Genomic DNA, 20,544 nt, shown 5'->3' with positions numbered 1-20,544 from the left:
GTAAATAAACACATTTTCTCTGATTTTTTTACACTTTATTTCATTTTTTATCCAATATATATGTTTTATATATGATTACGCCCATCTTCGAACTTTTTTTGTACTGAGGAACTCAAATACCAAGTTTTATAGTGATATCCCAATTTTTACTCAAGTTACAGCTTGCACGGATGAACGAACAGACAGACAGTTAACCGAATTTCACTTTTTTCGTCTTCGTGATCATTTATATATGTACAACTTTATATCTATATCGATTAGTTTTAAGTGATACGTACAACCGTTAGGTAAACAAAGCTATAATACTCTGTAGCCACTGGTTGCAAGAGTATAATTAGAATATTCTTTCCTGTCAAGGTGCTGAACTCAAATATAATGGTAATTAAAAATTACGGTGCATTTTCTGTAATGTTAATGTTAATGTAAATTCTTAACTTATGCTTGAAGATAAATTTCATCAGTTTCCAAACAATCCCCTGCCGATAAAACACACTTCACATATAATACACCATTCATACAAAATCTAACTCTCATTCCCGGCTAATCTAGCTGTATGATCACCCAGACTCAAACAAAATCTGAAGTCTGGGTTATCCTCAACGAACCCAGCATCCCGAATGTATTCGTAGGTCGCTCGGCCGTTAGGACTATTGTCCCAACGTTCTTACCACCTCCACCTAATCCCATCATCTAGAAGACTCTTGCTCCCTAGATATCCCTACCCCTCCACATCATGGTTGCAAATCCAGTCATTCCGTAGCAATGACACATTCAAGCCTGCACAGCACGCTGTATGACAATCAGGTCGAGAGGGGGTGCACCCAATAAAACCTGCATAGCATCCGTTGAGACAGTGCGACATGCAGGCAAACAAGCAAGCATCTTACAACGCTGAATTGAGAGGAGTTTTTGAGATCCCAAGACAGTCGTGTCTGCTTTCCACCATACAGTGTTCCATTAGTGCACTACGTTATATAGTGCGGACAGCATGACGCCCGAGACCCCAATCACTCTTCAAAATGCGTCGTATTTTGCCTACGGTTGACTGCAGTCACTCTTTTACATACGCTAAGTGTGGAGATACTCGAGGGACATTAAAATTTACACCTAAAATATTTTTATAGGGGCCAGGGTCAAAATTGGACGAAGGAAGAGACACCGCCCAAATTTGGGTGAAAGCCATATCTCAGAACGTACTCGACCGCTATCGACCATATTAGGATCATAACATCATCTTCATATTACTATGTTTTAATGTGAGAACGATTAACCCTAGGTGGACAAAGCCTACTTCCCATATATCACAATATTTATTAATTCCCTTTCTTTTTAACTTTCCCGTACACAAATCATGAAGTAATTTAAATAACGGGATAACACTTTGCACAAAAAATGTCTTTGATGTATGTCGCCTTACCTGTTTAAAACGCACATAACTTAAAGTCTGACTTAATTCCAGTTTATTCAAACAATTTAATCTGCTAAGTGCTCTCTCAAAAAATAAAAAAATATCACCATTATACAAGGTGTTTCGAAAAGCTTTGCTTTGGAAAAAACGACCAGACAATCTCAGATAGTGTCATGAAATAAATCATTTTGTTGAATATGTTATTATTCTGCTTCAAAAATCTCCTCCAACTCTAAGACTACTTTCTACTCAAATATAGCGGTTATATACAGTTAGAATTTTCAAAAACAAAAACCGTTTTTTATTTCATTCTCTTAATGTACATATATTTAAGAATACACACAGAAAATTTCACATCGTTCCGGTGAATATTTTCGAAACTACACGCAATTTGTAAGTCGGTGACCAACATTACTCGTTAACGACTGAACCGATTTGTCTCAAATTTTAATACTTTTTCACAGAAATTTTTCGTCAAAACTCGATGTTTTTAGAAACCGTCATTTTGTCAAAAAATTTTATTTTGCTTATTCTTTCGATTATTACAGCAAAATGTCTTTTTTGAGAGGAGCTCCCAGATATTTGCTATAGAAATCATAACCCCTTTCATTTTCTTAAACGGTAGGTGTCTACAAAACTTCACATTCTTTTACAAAAAACAAGAAAAAAATTGGAAATAAAGAAGATTTTATTGTCTTGCAACATGTGAGCAAAAATTTCACACCAAAAACGCAATCAAAGTATGTAACGCAAAGCCTTGCAGAAAAAAGAATAAAAAACACACAAAACAAGGAACGAGTCAATGAAAAATGTATGCACATATATTGCGGCAGAAAGTTGCATGCGAATGTGGCGAAAACCATAGCCGTTAGTCGCTTAGAAAACTGGAAGCGACGATTGCCAACACGGAACACAGATGTTTCCTAGTGCAGCTTGGCAGCAGACAAATGAAATTATGTGCTTGTTAACATTGAGAAAGCTGGCAACATGCCGCAGCGGAAGCGAACGCAGACGGGAGCTGTAAAGAAATGAAGTGAGCGCCAGGCAGCAGCGGCAATAAACGCAAAGGAAGCAATGGCAGTGGCGGTTTAACCAGCTGCCAAAGTAAAACGGTGGTTTGCACACAGTCAACCGCTAGAATAGCAATAATGGGAAAATTGCAGAAATGGGATGAACACAAAATTGCAATATGATTGTTGTGGTGAAAACTCATTACAGCGCTTACAGCCATGGCTACTAACGCTACAGTGCATATGTTTAACTTGAAAAAAATGGCTTAGGTGGCATATATGAACATTTGAGCTGAGAATTTAGCTTAGGCTGTGCACATAGTGGAGCGTAAGGCACAGCAGAAAAGTACTTAAGCCGGAAGGAGTAGCGAAATGAGCAGCTAGAACGACATAAATATGTATATATTGAATATACATATAAGTTTTCTTTGTTAACATATAGAATCCTAAAATTTAGGAAACGGCTACGAAACTTTAGAAATTTTAATATTAGCTACCATTGCCTTTAACAAACATTCATTATGTACCTTATGTTGACATGAATAAAAAGATATCATTGCATTCCACTGACAGTTAGTTATATAGTACACTTGACTTTTCTTTCGCGCTGATGTTGAAAAACCAAGATAAGTGTCTGTCTGAGTATTGCGCTCTCGCCTTTGACTTATTATTTGATGGATACCCGAACACATTCATCTTGCTTTTGGATATATTTTCTTAATGGAAAAAACCATAAAAGTATTTATGAAGATTTATATAATATACTATACAGAATGTAATTTCAGCGTAATTTTTTTCATTTTTCATTAAATTTTTTCGCTTTTCCCATTTTTTCAAATATTATTATTCCTCATTCGCTCATTTATTTTATTTGATTCGTGCAACTTTTTTTCACTTTTTCGCTCTGCTTCTTGTTGGCCGCTGAATCAAATGAAAGCTGTCATAATAAGTTAATGGCGCTTCCTGGCCAAAAGCGTTGACTTGTTTGCCGGCTGAGTGACGACGGCCATTAGCAACAACAAAAAATGCAGAAAAACCGAAACGAGCGAGTGAAAGTAACAATCGTTAAAGCGCCGCCATTGGCAATAATGATGTGCGCAGACTGCTGTAGACAGACAGCGGAAGTGCACAGCCAAGAAAGCGCCGTCGAAGAATTGAAGATGAAAATTGAACGTAATAATGACGCGACAATGGATTGTCGTTGGCGATAACGAAGCTAAACGGCCTTTGGGCGTAATTACACCTACATAACGGAAAAACGGAAAATACAACAGTAATAGTAATGCTGTTATATGTATATAAGTATGCTGGCAGGCGACATAAGTTCTCTACACTGTTGTGGGGGTGGCAGCTTACAATCACACATGGCAACGAGGCCTCTAACCGGCAAAATTTGATTGCCTCAACGGTGTTTCGATGTCGCGTCGCCACTACAGACAGTGATTTGTTATTGTAAGCTGACAACAGCGTTAATAAATAGCTTCTCTAATAGATGTAATGCCGAATTTCCGGGAATCACAGTTGCCGATCTGGTATTTCCTGCTTAAGCCGTTAGAAATCAACGTCCTGCAAGCGCTGTGTAGCCTTCTTGGATTCTCACAATTAAAGGTGGCTATTTTTTGCCTGTGATAACTGTTTGCTGAGGCAGCTGACAGCGGTGACGATTAAATTTTACGTAACTGTTTTTTTCTTTTTCTTTCTTCGTCATTTATTTTATATTTTAAGAACTATTCACGAAATTACTGACGTCATTACGAGATCTGTGCCCACGTTAAAGTATAAATGAAGTTATTGTTTCACTCGGACATACATAAGTTGTAACGGAATCAATATTAGCAGAAGTAAACTGGGTTTTAGATTTTCAGAATTCTGTATGTAGACTATGGAGCATAGGATGAAGAATATAAAATATCGAATAGAAAAAAAAGAATAAAGAATAAAGAACATAAAATTTACAATATAGAATATGGACTATATGTGTTGAGCATAGAACAAAGGATAAAGAATTTAAAATGGAGAACACAGAATATAGAAATAGAATTTAGAATAAATAATATAGAATAAAAATATAAAACGGAAATATATGTTGTGTAGAGCATAGAACATAGAACAAGTTATTTTGAATTTGGAATAACTAATGTGAAATATGGATTATAAAATATAGAATAAATAATTTTATTTTTAAATAGAGTACATAGAACATAGAATACAAAATATAGAAAATAAAACATAGAATATAGAATAAATAAAGTGGGTTGCAGATAAATTGCAAAGCCACAAATATGGTGTATTTTATAGACCTAGAATTTTATAACATAGAACATAAAATGTAGATTATAAAATATATAATATAGAAAAAATATAAATACAGAAATAGAATACAGAATAAATTATATAGAATGTAGAATAAAGAATATATAATAAAAACATATAACATAGAACATCGAATAAGTTATATGGAATTTGGAATAAGTAATGTGAAATATGGAATATAAAATACAGAATAAACAATATATGTATGTATACTTTGAATAGAGTACATAGAACATAGAATACAAAATATAGAAAATAGAATATAGAATATATAGTGTGTAAAAATAATGTAGGTTGTTGATAAATTGCAAAGGGAAAACTATGGTGTCTTTTATAGACCTAGAATTTTATAAGATAGAACATAGAATGTAGACTATAAAATATGTAAAAAAAAATATAAAATACGGAATAAACATATATACTTTTGAATAGAGTACATAGAACATAGAATACAAAATATAGAAAATAGAATATAGAATAAATAATGTTGGTTGCAGATAAATTGAAAATCCAAAACTATGGTGTCTTTAATAGACCTAGAATTTTATAACATAAAACATAGAACATAGAATGTAGATTATAAAATATAAAATATAGAATATAGAAAAAAATATAAATAAAGAAATATAATACAGAATAAATTATATAGAATGCGGAATAAAGAATATATCATAAAAACATAGAACATAGAACATAGAACAAGTTATTTTGAATTTGGAATAACTAATGTGAAATATGGATTATAAAATATAGAATATAGAATACTAAATATAGAAAATAAAATATAGAATATATAATGTGTAAAAAAGGCTGCTCATAAATTGCAAAGGGAAAAATGAAATGTATTTTACAGAGATGTAATTCCATAGAGGCACGGTCTGCAAGCCCTTCGCCGAGAAAATTGGTAATCACCCAGCTTATAAGGAAGAACAGTTAAAAATCATATTTGGATATGAAAGCAAGTTACTAAAGAGCTAATAATTATTCTTTAGGAAAGAAGATTTTTGGTGATTAAGACATATAGTGCAATGGGACTGCCAAATTGAATATTTTTTACAGCATTCGGCTTGCTATTGACGAATATGGCGGCTATGCTGAGAAAAGTGGTGCAAAATTTAAATTTAAAGCTGCAGCAGCGATGGAAATGTAATCGAAATACTGTACGAATACGGACTATTGAAGCCAAGGTATTAACTTTTTAATCATTTGAAGTAAAATTGTATGTCTCCTCAGAAATATGGCCTACAGATCAGTACTTTCCATACAGGTTTGTATTTTCTGCCAAATTATATATTAATGAAACTAAAGAAAGTCTACCTAGTAAATCATCGAGAGCAAAAATATATAGTAAATGAGTAATGAGTTAAAACCTTGCTCATACGCAATGTCGACCAAATGAACATAGGAAAAAATTTTTATTAATAAGGGGAAAAAAGTAATATTTGTACTATATTCAAATAGTTTAAATTCACCAAAGAAGATTTTCATTATTTAAAAAACATCCTCATTAAAAACTTTAACTTAACTTTTAAACTTAGCATTCGCGTTTCAATCAACTCATCTAAACTGCATCAATATCATATTGAAAATTCAATTATCTTTAGCAGATTTGCGAAATCTCCTTCAAAACTTACCTTTACCATTCTACACAAATAAAAAATACAAAATTTATGAGTTTGTTAGACAACTGCCGCACAACTATCCTCCGCTACTAATCAAAATTGATAACTTTCTACGGCGAAACGTAGAGCGCAAATATAACGGTAGCGTGCAACGTGAATTGCAGAAATACATAAATTTCAAAATGAAATTAAAAATTTACGAAAGCACAAACCTTCAAAAGAGCAACAAACAGACAACGGATAGACCGTTATGTACCAGCTCTTCAGCAGATTTGAAGCGTCCAACAACTGCAGCAAGCGACAGCGCCAACTAACTAACTAACGGAGTACGCAAACGGACGTTTGTCTTATCCAATTATGGATATTCCTCCCCGGCGGGTGATTGCAATAAATAATTTTGTGTACTCCAGCACAACGACGCACACACATACACAGGCAGATATGCAAACGCACTGTTTTAGTGCTTCGGCTGCAAGGACCAAGTTGCACGAACGCAATTAAGTGCTGTGACAATGCAGTGAGCGCGCTGCGGCAGATGAGTTGAGCTGCGATGAGATGAGATGCGATGCGATGAGATGAGATGGGTGGAGATTATGCCAGCGCTGGCTTTAATGTACTTTAGATGAGCTACTGAAGACGTTGCTTCAGAGCACGAAGTGATGAATGGCAAGGTGGTGCACGGATTAAGTTCTCTGCGTGTGCATCATGGCAGTGCTTGTGACTCTGGGTCAAATTTGTTGCTTTTGTAGTTGCATACTGAGGTGCTAAGTAAATTATGCTGGCAAAAGGAATAATTTAATTTTCATTGAAGTGAAACTGAAGAGCAAAGGGCAAGTGCTTATGTTGATATGTAAGTTACTTAGAGCTTTTTAGAGAGTATAGAATAAGAATTATTTGAAATATTTCGGTATAAGAAAATATGAAAAGCAAATAAGGAAAGACTCAGTTCATGTATAGCCGCATGTTTCATATGCAATGCAATTATAATACTATAATATTTGTGATATAAATTGGGTAGTCGAAAAAGTCTTTTTGTATTTATAATCAAACTTCAACTTATTTTTTTTTATTTATACTAATGAATCGTCTGACAATTAAGTAATGAGACTGATTCCGTAAAAGCCGTATTTGAAAATTATTCTACAACTCTGCCATCCCCTTCAAAGTAGTCCCCTAGGGCAGCTATACAGCGATTCCAGCGCGTATTCCATGCTTCGTAACATGGAACGCTTCGACTGGGATGTCCGCGAGTACCCTCTTCACGGCCAAAATGGAGTCCTTGAACCAATTTTATTTTAGGAAACAAGTCACAGGGTGCCATGTCGGGCGAATAAGGCGGCTGTTGCGGCACGGCGATCCCTTTAGAGCCAAATACTGGGACACGCTGTGGGCTATGTGGCACGGCGCGTTGTCGTGATGAAGGATCCAGTTACGAGCACCCTGTTGACTCATTTTCGCAATCTTTCGAGTACTTGGCAATAGGAAACTTGATTCACTTTGTGCGATCGAAAAACCTGGGCACGACTAAGAGCACTATCACCATGCACTCTTACAATTTTAGCGTACGTTCCCGAAGCTGTTTCGCCCAATCTGGCGCAAAATTTTATGGCGATGCGTTGCTCTTGATTTCGTTTTTCCATTTTCGAGACGAGCAATACAAACACACGCCTACTCAACTTGACGCAGCAGGCTATAGCGATGGTACATATCAAAGGAGAGAGGAGGGATGCCGAAAAAGAGAAAGGGAATTTCAAGATCACAGGTTTACCACAAGCGCGGCAATAAAATCAAGCTCATTACTTAATTATCAAACCTCGTATGCGGTCAATAAGGAGTTCTATTTGGCCATATTGAGCCTTTGATTATGAACATCCGTTGAAAACGGCCAGAATTTTCGTAGAACAATTCATGGATTTTTCACCCTGATAATGCCCCATCGTATCGAGCCAAAAATGTGGACGAATTTAAAGCCAAACCCACTTTCCGTCGATCGAAGAAATAAACAAACGTCGCTGAAGGAGCTGAAGGACATCCCAAAAAGTACTTATAAAAAGTGTTTCTAGGAATGGAACAATCGTTGACATAAGTGTATTACATCTGGTGAGGATTACTTTGAAGGCGATAAAATAAATATTGTTGCTTAATTGAATATTTTCATTTTTACTTACAATTTTCGGGTACCTTTGTCACAATTTATACCTTTTTACATTTTTATATTAATAATGGCTTAATGACTTCTGCCATACCTCCCTTGGTAGACTGAAAACACAAGCTGAGTCTATTTAGTTATGCCCGTCTGTCTGTATATACTTTCTCATATCGCTGCCACAAAAACTGAACAATCGACACCAATTGCTTGCATGGAAAGAGCAATAATGCAATTTCCGAAAAAATTATTCAGATTGACTAACTATAGTATACAGCTGAACGATCAGAACCAAGTTTTTGTAAGTAATATTTTGTATTTTAAAACTCATAGTAAATTCCAGAAAAAAAAACGAGAAGTAGAAATATCTAAACTTTTTCTACAATACGAATCATACGATTAAAGCTACTTAACTGCAGTATGTAGAATATTTTAGCAGCCGTCGCTTGCTATCCAAATCAGGCCAAAAGCACTCTATCACTCACGTACACACACACACTCATACATAGACCTCGTCTCAATTACAATCAATGCTATTTTCCGCACTGTTTATATTTGCCTATGGCAAAGTTCGCCAAGAACTTTGCATCAGCGTTAAATACCTTTATGCAAATGAGGTGTTGCCCTAAGTGAGGAAACTCACAAAAACACACGCACACAAATACTTAGACAACTGCGCCGACACTTAGTCATGCACTTATACAGTGACACAGGCAAACAGCGCGATGAGCAAGGAAATGAAGAGCAGCTTTGTGTGCGAGAAAAGAAGCGAAAAGTTTGCCAACTGGCAGAGAACAAGCAAAGCCACTTACACATGTACACATACACGCACACACTAACACCGTTATAAATGAAAACACCTATGTGAATACTTTGAGCAACACCCGCTTTTATGTGGCATCTTTATTCACAGCCATTTGAGTGCGAGAAATATGAGCAAAACGTTCTGCGCAAATCGCTTCAAGGCTTACTTGCACATTACACCTTCGACAGCAACAACAATAGCAATAGCAACAAGAGAAGCGTAGAAATATGATGCGGATTGTGCGGTGAAAAATAGTAAAATTGAGTGCGCGTACAATTTTCTAGATTTTTTTTCATTTTTTTTCTCACTTTTTCTGTATTTTTTCTATTTTTTACTTTTTCTCAATTTGTAGTGTGAATAAAAAAACCTTTGCCATGCACAATTTGGCAGGGAAAAGCAGTATGTCAGCACCATTGCCGGCGTGTTGAAGCGTGTGAGAAACTTGAATTGTAGCTTCGCTGCTATAAATTTAGAGACAACATTTGTTTTTCTTCAGCGTATGGAATTGAGTTGCCAAGAAGGTGCATTTGGCAGCGTTTTACAGGTTTATAAAGAAATCACTAAAGAGAAATGATTTAGAGACATACGTGATTGATGTCGCAAATTCTTAAGGGTTAAGTAGATATGTACATTTGTACGGGAAGCGAGTTGATAACAAAATACTTCATAAACAGTAAGGCAACTTTTAGCATTTAGTGAAACGATACATTATGACTCTCTGTATTTTAATTGATCTGTTACGTATACGCAGTGGTGTGCTTCGGCTTATACTATAACGATATTATTAGTTATGAAGATAAAGGGTGATTAAAACAAAGTTCTGATTAATAATTTAGCTAATTAATTTATAAAATACTAGCTAATTTCCATTAACAGCCTACGAGACCAACACTGCGTATAAGTAACATTTGATTCAACTTTTCAATCATTTTTTGCTGACGCTCAAATGAAAAAGTAGAATATTTCATAATAAGAGACTGTTTTTTTAATATTATTGAATCAAAGGAACACTAAATACACTGCAATGTATGCCCGCCTGTTTTGCGAATTTATATTTTATTATTTTGCAAATAATTTCTTATAGTCAAACCAACAGTAAAAGGATTGCTGAATGCTGAAGAATACAACAGTTCTGTAAAATATGTTTAAAAATGAGGTCAGATTCAGCTGATGAGGCAAAAGATATTTTTAAAGGTCGTGTTCTAAAAATAGTCAGCTAGAAAAACACAAATTCTAACAGATAAGATTTAAAACTCAAACAAATTGTTTACGATTTTATTTATTTAGAGAAAATGATTATGTGTGTTTAATTGTAAAAAAAATATTCAGATAAATAAAATTTGCAAAAATTGGAATTAAAATCAAAGCATATGCGGCGGAGAGGTTATTTTCATTCAAAATTTGATCTACAAGACCTTAAGGGTCTGAAATGCCCCAGTAAGCAAGTCTGGGCATTAAATTGAACTTCAAGCTAGAAACAATAACTACAAACTGATCCATTCAGTATTTTCACTAAGAATATAATATTAATTATAATATATAATTCAAAGCATTGCACTACGAATAGTGAGTGTAGGTAGCTTTAGAAGTGGTAAACAATTAACAGACAACTAGTTCCATCAAAAAGCCCACAAGGTGAAAAGCAAAAATTTTTTTATTAAATATTTTAACATAATTTAAACTACCTTTTTAATTCCCTTCAGGCTAACAAAATTTCCTTAGTCATTTCCGCTTAAGCCACCTTGAATATTGAATAAATATGTATTTTGACTCCTACGCATAAATTATCTCGACGAACTACAGTAAAGTTTTCTAAAAAATATGTTAAAGTGAGATTTTAAGTCTTAGAAAAATTCCAAAAATTTACTTTTGAAGTAATTATAAGAAGAATATAGAATAATAGAAAAGAAGAAAAAGGGATAAGAGAGATAAGAATATAAAGAAAATTATAAGGATGAGAAAAAATATTTCTCATGTTTTCGAAGAAGGTCCTTGAGAAAAGGTCTATCCATGTTTATGCGTTGAATTTTGTAATTTAAAGCAAATTTTCAATGTAACACAAATATCAAATTGGAAATTCTCTTGAAACTATTTTACTTGGACTCAGAACCACAACGATAGTTTAAATATTTCTGATTAAATATTTCTGAATTTTTAATTATTTCTTACATATTTTTAATTATCTCTGTAGCAATGACACTGAATTTGTTGTATAATGCTTTTACATGTAAAATAAAGTATAATATTTAATAAATTTCCAATAGAATGATGGCAGCTTCTCCAAAATTGCTTTACTTTTAACTAAAATTACAATGCTCTCCACTCGAATCTGCACTACTGCACAAAAATATTTGGAAAACTCAAACCCAGAGCTCATGCTCTACTCATTGCCAACCCACAGCCAATTTCACAGAAACTAGTTCAAAGTTAAAGCATTAGCTATCACATATACATAGAAAATATGTATGTGGATACATGAAATTCGAAGTGTGTGCATACTCAGTACAAGTAGTAAAAGAAATATGTCGTAAATCTATAAAAATAAGTGGCAGCAGCTATAAAAATTTAATACTGAGTTAGAGGAAATTGCTGCAATTTCCTACTCAAAACAGACACTTAGTTGTGAGCATGCAGCACACAAACACACACACCAACGCGCATGCACTTGTGCCAGCCTGTGCACAGAGGCGCTGCACGTCCTTCCAGCACACAAACGCATAACCGCACACACACATATATGCATAGACAAGCGCTGATTTAACGCTCACTTAAGATTAAATGCAATCGGCTTAGACAATGGCCGAAAGCGTAGAAAGCTTAGCAAGCGTAAAATTACACCATTTTTATTGTACAAATAACGGTGGATGTGTATGTGTGTGTGTGTTTTTAAACGGCTGTTTCCTATCTATTATGCTCGGCTGTGTTTCTATTTCCATCGACGGCGTGCTTTCGCTTTGTCATCCCTTTCTCTGGCGATTACTTGATTTTTTCTTTATTTTTTTTTTTTTTCGAATAAGATTTTAGTGATCATCTTTGTTGTTTTTGTAGTTATTTCTTTTGTTTCTCTTTCATTGCCAGTGATGGCATCGCTTTCAGTTAAAGTCTTTTGTTTGAACGCCTTGTAGGTATATAAGACATATTTATATATACTAAATATATATATTTATATATTATATAAGTTTCTACTTGCGTCCCATTTGTTGTGAATATACTTTGCCTACGTTTATATAACTTTTATATGTATCATTCCGGAATTCCTTAACGCTAAAGACCTAAAGAACCATTTACCATAAAAACAAAAACAATAGTTCGCCCTTTGAACGCACCAAAAATAGCTGGGTCGTGACAGTTAAAGCAAAAAAGCAACAAACCATTTAACAAATAATCCTTTTGAACGAAATTAAAAGCAAATCGGCAGAAGCGGCGACAAACCGAGGCAACCGAGGCGTCCGTCAGAGCGAAGCGTCTAATGAATGCCGAGAGCCGTTTGGGGCGATAAGTTGTTAACAAATCAGCCAAAAGAAAATGGAAAATAAAACAACAAATATTGTAGCACAACAACATGACCGTTAGGTATGCTATAAACAGCGGAAGGCATGTGAAAAAAGAGTGCTGAAGGGAGATGAATAGAGAAAATAGCATATTGTAAAGCTTTCAGTTCAGCATGTGCGCCAAACGGAACCGCGGGTGCACCCTCATCCGGTATCATCAATACATTCAATTAATGAAAACAAAAGTTGGTTATTTTTTGCCATTCTCCCAAGCGTAATTGTTTATTCAATTTTTGTTTGTCGGTTTGGCTTTACTCGCTTTCTCTTTGCACGGTCATTACTTTCAGTGGGGGTTTTCCGCCTGGTGGAGGGGTGTATGCGAATATTTCGGTAATTCAAGCAGCATTTCAGCTATTCAGTTGGCACGGCAAATATGAGGGATAAGCGCTTTTCTTTTTGCAATTAAATACTTTGCCAAATTGCCATGAGACACAATAAAAATATTTTGCTCGGCATTTCGGAATTCATAAAGCTTCGTTAAGGAATGTCTGATATAATTACTTGAAAGGGTGGCGGAAAACACAATAACAAATACATATTTCTAGTGGTTTGTAAGTAGATTGGTTGTAGAAATTAGTGCGATTAAATCATTCAAGGCGATTAGTGGTAATGTTAGTCATGAAGTATACACAAAGGCGCAACGTCATTCACAGCTAATACTACTTTGGATTAGTTATGGAATAAGCTAATAATCGGTTATTGCGAGAATTCAAGTAGGCGATATTAAGTGAAATGCGCCCCAAATTCTATTCCGAATATATCATGTCAGAAACTCTAGTTCAAAAGCGGAAACGAATAAGTTAGATATATGCTACAATCGGCAATGCGAATTTTCTTTTATATTTATTATAGGTCGTAAGTAAGGGCTAAGTTCGGGCGCAACCGAACATTTTATACTCTTGCAACTTGCAATAATCAAAACCGGGGAAATAATTTATGATGTAAAACCAGCCGGATCAGCCGGATGTTCGAAAATTCTGATATTAGTGATATAGGAGGTAGGTAGTTTTCGCTCAAATTTATCTATTTTGAACACAAAGATACACTGTTATGAGTAAAATACTCTCTCTTATTTTCATTGGAATAACTCACATATTTGCCGATATATGCGGTACAAAGTCAGCCCGAAATTCGAAAATTTTAATTTTAGGTACATGGGGGCTAAGGGAGTATTGGCCTGATTCAGCCCATTTTTGACATACAGACATACCATTATAAGAGCAGGATTATCACCTAATTTCACTTATATATATCACACATTGACCGATATTTTTGATCAAAAGTCAACTATAGGTACTGGGGCCCAAATATTCGGTACCTAGGATCCTGAACAGTTTTGGTTGGATTTGAACAATTTTTTGTCATAAGGTGGCATACACTAAAGGCATTATTCGCGCAAAGTTTAATCCCATTATATTAATTGCTTCTTGATTTAGGTACTGGAAACTGAACGAATCAGGTAGAATTTAAAATTGTGTTTATAGGAATTAAGCGTAGGCGTATTGTCCGATTTCGGCCATTCGTCCACTTTTCCCACCAGCTCATATAAAGCTCTCTCATGCCATCTCGGTGGTAAAATTTAGCGTCTCTGGCGTATTTAGCTATTGATTTCTCGCGCTTTTAGTAGTTTTTAATAGTAATATAGGGAGTGAGCGTTATTATTCTCGGATTTCATCCATTTTCTTATAAGTTTCGTACTCAGCAACTCGTTGTTGTAACTTGAGTGGTTTAAGAGATATTTACATTAAATTTGCTCACGCTCTCTTTTTTTATACTCTCGCAACAAAGTTGCTAAAGAGAGTATTATAGTTTTGTTCACATAACGGTTGTTTGTAAGTCCTAAAACTAAAAGAGTCAGATATAGGGTTATATATACCAAAGTGATCAGGGTGACGAGTAGAGTTGAAATCCGGTTGTCTGTCTGTCCGTCCGTCCGTGCAAGCTGTAACTTGAGTAAAAATTGAGATATCATTATGAAACTTGGCTCGATAAGAAGGTTAAGTTCGAAGATGGGCAAAATCGGCCCACTGCCACGCCCACAAAATGGCGGAAACCGAAAACTTATAAAGTGTCATAACTAAGCCATAAATAAAGATATTAAAATGAAATTTGGCGCAAACGATCACATTAGGGAGGGGCATATTTGGACGTAATTTTTTTGGAAAAGTGGGCGTGGCCCCGCCCCCTAAAAAGTTTTTTGTATATATCTCGGAAACTACTATAGCTATGTCAACCAAACACTACAGAATCGTTTCCTTCAGACATCTCCATATACAGTTCAAAAATAGAAGAAATCGGATAATAACCACGCCCACCTCCCATACAAAGGTTATGTTGAAAATCACTAAAAGTGCGTTAACCGACTAACTAAAAACGCCAGAAACACAAAATTTTACGGAAGAAATGACAGAAGGAAACTGCACCCAGGCTTTTTTAAAAATTGAAAATGGGCGTGGCGTCGCCCACTTATGGACCAAAAACCATATCTCAGGCACTACTCGACCGATTTCAATGAAATTCGGTATATAATATTTCCTTAATACCCCGATGCCATGCACGAAATATGGATGAAATCGGTTCACAACCACGCCTTCTTCCAATATAACGCTGTTTTGAACTCCATCTGATGCCTTCTCTTTATAATATACACATTAGGAACAAATGATGATAGCGGAATAAAACTTTACACCTATATAAATATATAACTTTTCAAGGTCCCTTATATCGAACACGAAGAACTCAGTGCCTAACCTAACCTAACCTAACCTAATTTTTCACCGAAAATATCGGTAAATCTCTCAGAATTTAATTCTAATTAATTTTACAGCAAAATAAAAAAATATGTAAATGACGGATAATGAAATCTCGATTATCACTTTATCATGCGAGAGTATAAAATGTTCGGTGACACCCGAACTTAGCCCTTCCTTACTTGTTTTCAAACAATTTTGCCCACAGGTGCCCCTTTCTACTGGTATACTCTGTATCAAATTGCAGTTTTTTATCTTAACCCATATTATCCCAAGGTGTGATATTACATAGAAAAATGTTTTTTTTCTATGTCTATCTAGTGAGTAGGCTCTAAATAACATGAAAATAAGCTTTTATCAAAAATATTTTCTATACTGGCTGAAATTCAGGACCGCACCTTAAATGGGGCGCTGGGAAAATATGCCTTCGGGTTTTGTATGCGAAGTCGGTTATTATTTTGAATGGTTTTTATTAGTAAATAAAGAATAAGTACACAAAAATTATGATAAATCACAATATATAAGATCAATTATAAACGTAAGCTAAAAATCAAAGTTGATATGAGAGAAAAAAAATTACTTTATGGTATGAAAAGCTTGAGAACAATGTTGATGGAGGCCAACTCCACATTTACTGCATTTGAATTTCGTATTCTTGTGACATTCGCGGCATCGAATTTGAGTTTCGTTTCTAATGATATAGTGTTCCTTCCCATCCAGCCTTACCGAATCTGGCAGCTTACTTTTCGTAGTTAACGGTGTCTTGCCTCCAATGCGTTTTGCTATGGATGTAGAAGGTTTGCCAAGTATCAAATAAGTCTGCACAATGTATCTTGTAAAAGACAAGAAATCATGAGCGTCTTTAGCTTGGCCTGCTGGTGAAACTCGGTATAACTGAAAAGCATTATTAGCACAGGCATTTATGGGGAACATTATCATTTGCCAATACCATCTCTTCAGTCTTATTGAAATTCTATATTTTCCAACATTTTGGTCGAGTCGATCGACTCCGCCCATATATTTGTTATATAATAGATAGCAATGCGGTTGATCTACGTCTACTCTTTTATTGCCGCACCATCTCTTCACCTTACCAATCGGATGAACACCGCTTTCCGTTGAGGCAATAGTTACGATGTTGTTGTCGTTGTAGCGCACTAAAGTCATGTTGGATGATAAATCCGTAATTTGGTGGTGCGAACCCCGTGATGTCTTTTTCATCTCCTTGATGTCTTTTAGCGGGGCACCTTCTGTTCTATTAGCACGTAATGTACCAGTGATAACATGACCCATCTGACTTACTTCGTCTAGTAAACGTAAAGAAGTGAAAAAATTATCAATATAGAAACTGTAGTGGTTATCACTTGGCAGTTTCGAAATCAAATTTGTCACTACAGAGCCTCCAACGCCTAGATTTGGATTGGTGTTACCAGTTTTAGCTCCTTGGTAAGGTTCTCCATAAATAAGATAACCCAATCGTGTACACAGTGACCAAATCTTATAGCCAAAACGTATTGGTTTACCGTGAATATGTTGTTTTGCGCCATGTTTTCCAAAATAAGGTACCATAGACTCATCGATAGACAAATGTTTGTCTCCGGGATAAAACTTTAGCCATCTCTCATTCATAAGATTCCACAGTGGCCTTACTTTTGCAAACTTATCGTCAGAAGGTAGGCGGTTGTTATCGCATGCATGAAAAAAACGTAAAAGCTCTTCAAAACGATTACGAGTCATGCATGATGCAACTCCTGGATGATGAGTGTCAATACTTTGATCCCAGTATAATCTATAGCGTGAAGCGCTATTGTAGCCTGACAAAAGCAAAATACCGATAAAGTTTTTAATTTCTTCAACAGTGACTCGAAAATTGACATGTCCTTTTGCAATTGCATTTTGTTCCGTGCTAGACCGCAGGAGCTCGAAAACTTCTTCGTCAAAAAACATCTCAAAAAAATCTAATGGATTATCCTTATCTAAAACGAAATCAGGTTGCATCGACTCCCTTTCAGGGTTTGCAGCTATATCTTTTTGTCTCCACTTCCTCGTGACAATAGTCTTAGATTTTTTTGCAGGTGGTTCATTTGACTGAGACGCGGACGGCTGTTGTTCCTGTTCATCCTGATTTATAAATGGAATTCCATCTACGGTTTCCAGGACCCCATCTGCTGATGGTAGCTGGCATCGCACCTCAGCTTCTGCTAGTAGTTGCCGACGCGTAAGATTACCTATTTCTCCCGCTTCTTCGCTTCCGCTGTCTTCATCGCTGAAGTCATTGTTTTCAGGTGGTGTGATAAATATATCTGCAGACAGTATATTATGATCATCTTCTAATGCCGATATAATTTCGTGAACGTTCAACCTGTAAATAACAAAACATATAAAAATACGGTAAAATAGTTCTAAATATAGTTTACTGAAGCTGGGAGTACAAGGGCCCGTAGCAAAAACCACGGTGCCTCCTATTCCCAGCGCACCTCAAATGGGGCGGTACACAAAACTTAGTAAAATGAACACATAAAAGCAAATTTTCGTCAAATTCATGATGTTAACTAATAGACTAGTTAAAACTTAAAAAAAAAAACGAAAACGGTAAAATTAATTATAAGTATAAAAAAAGTTTTTACTTACCCTCTCCTGGAATTCATGATGGCTGAAATTCACAGAGTTTAAATAATTCCTGAGAGATAACCGAAAACAATAATCACTTTCAACAAGTTTTAGGTGATAATGACATACGTCAAGAACCCAAATAAATTATAGCCTCTACCAACACAGAATAAAATTTGCGTAATCTGAAACAAAAAAGAAGTGCACCTTAAATGGAGCGCTGGGATAATATGGGTTAATTCAGTGCTTAATTATGGCATTTTATATATTTTCGGTTAACGGCGATTTGTGGGCATGGCAGTCGTCCAATTACGCCCATCTACGAGCTCGAATTCTTTTTTTTATACTAAGGAACCCACATACCAAGTTTCATCGAGATATCTCAATTTTCAATAGACAGTCAACCGGATTTCAACTTTTCTCGTTATCGTGATCAATTATCTATCTATCTCGCTTAGCTTTATGTGATACGTACAACCGTTTTAGGTAAACAAAACTATACTTGTAATACTCTGCACCAACAAGAGCAAGAGCAAGAGTATAAAAACAGGGAAGTAAATGTGTATGGTTACTCACTCTACGGCAGTGTTCGACAAGAGAGAAACTGCAACTGTGTAAGTAAGCACTAAAATAAATACCTAGTGAGAACTTTTTTCGTTGCTTGACTTTGTTTGCTCATTATCGGCAAGTTCTGTTTAGGTGTCGCTCATTAAGTTCACACGATCGTCACAAGTCCGAAAACTTGAATTGGTTAACTTGCGGCATTACATTTCTTATCACACTTTCAAATTCTTGGAAAGCCATAAAAAATTGTTAAACTCTCACTTTAGAATTGAGTATAACCTTAGACTGACATGAGTAAAATATCTTAAGAAGATCACTTTGGAGATTACTTTAATGCTGCTCTTAATATTCAAATTAATTCCGATAAAAATAGAAAAAAACTGAAGATTGCACGAGATTTATTAAAAAAGGAGTGAAAAGTGGAATTTATTATTCACTATAGCTATCAATTGCCAAACACAGAGTATAGCGACCTTCAAACTTTTCGATGTCACCTTCATAGTAAAAATTATTACATATTTGCTTGAAAATAGGGCGAGCTTTATCTAATTTTCTTTAAGGTGTGAGAACAAGCTGTAGTAGATCCGGTGTTTATGATGAATGTGGAAACAATTTGAAGAAACTAGGGTTTTCCTTGATATCATAAAGAGAGAAGGGAGAGAGAAGAGAGTAGGGTGAGGGCGGAGAGGGAGAGAGAAAGAGAAATAGTTTTTTATTGATTTCTAAACTCGCACAACAGCCGTTATGAACCAAATATTATGTCCAACTATGTTGTCGATGTTTTGAGAGTGTCAGTTATCACGAAGAACTCCATTTTACGATTATCCAAAATAATTTGTAGATGTTTTTTTATATTCTCGTCCGTAACAACCCCTTTTTTGGAAAACTCTAACGAATAGTGACACTAACTCAGGACCCAACTTTTAACTACAACTTAGGACCGAGCATATACAAAATTTATTTTCTTTCGACTAGTCTATAAACTCGCTGAAGTCGAGTCTGCAAAATTAAAGTATTCTAAAAAAATCCACAAAAAACTTAAAACCTTAATGCAATAAGTTGGTATGCAAATGTTTCTGTTGCTGGCAGCCAACAAATGAAGGGTCAGTGGAAGTTCGTAAGTAAACCGGAAAAACTGACAAAAACAACCGCTGAACTTATTTTTTAGATGCTTAATTGTTGTTGTGGCATTTTGCATATTCCTCTCCACTTGTTACTTTTTTCTTCATTTTATTTCACTGTCATTTTCCATCAGCCACAAAAAATGCAAATACGGTAAATAGTATGCTATTATGGAATTTTTTGTGGCAAAGTGCTATGAAAATAAAAATTCAACAAATTAAAATAATGAAAAACAGTATTTTGTTTTTTAAAACAACGACCAAAGGACACTTGCTTCGATCGACATAACCAAGTGCTCTTACGTTCAGTTTATTAATTTTTTCCATGCTACACGCGATCTCCGGTCCGGTGCAGGTCTCCTTCACTGCAAAAATGAAACTGGACTATTCCGTGGATGAAGCCTAAAAAATGCTATATCTAAAGATAATACCTGCATTCGAAAAACGGTTGTGTTTATCCGAGTAATCACTCAAGATATTTCGAAAAATATAACTCTATGGAAATTTCGTTTAAAGCTAACTTATAGAACCGATTGAACTGAACGGCTACAAATTAGAAAGCTATAACTCAAAGACTAATTGAGTTAGCGATTAAAATTTTAGTACATTATTATATTAGTATTATAAGCTAATGAAAATGTAAG

The 20,544-nt window shown here is 35.2% G+C and overlaps 2 protein-coding genes across 4 annotated transcripts in view; both read right to left on the bottom strand.

The window, feature by feature from the left end:
- LOC105226431 (TNF receptor-associated factor family protein DDB_G0272348) overlaps positions 1–20,544 on the bottom strand; it is a 115,458-nt gene that overhangs the window by 72,027 nt on the left and 22,887 nt on the right. The gene's annotated exons all lie outside the window — the stretch shown is intronic.
- On the bottom strand, positions 16,151–18,481 carry LOC125776861 (piggyBac transposable element-derived protein 3-like). Its single transcript, XM_049450546.1, has 2 exons — positions 18,237–18,481; positions 16,151–17,967 (listed from the first exon to the last, which is right to left on the bottom strand). The coding sequence occupies exons 1-2, from the start codon at positions 18,251–18,253 to the stop codon at positions 16,182–16,184; spliced, it is 1,803 nt and encodes a 600-aa protein (XP_049306503.1). The 5' UTR covers positions 18,254–18,481; the 3' UTR covers positions 16,151–16,181.

The sequence above is a fragment of the Bactrocera dorsalis genome, chromosome 2, assembly GCF_023373825.1.
Source record: "Bactrocera dorsalis isolate Fly_Bdor chromosome 2, ASM2337382v1, whole genome shotgun sequence".
NCBI lineage: Eukaryota > Metazoa > Arthropoda > Insecta > Diptera > Tephritidae > Bactrocera > Bactrocera dorsalis.
This window is presented reverse-complemented; position numbering and strand designations above follow the sequence as displayed.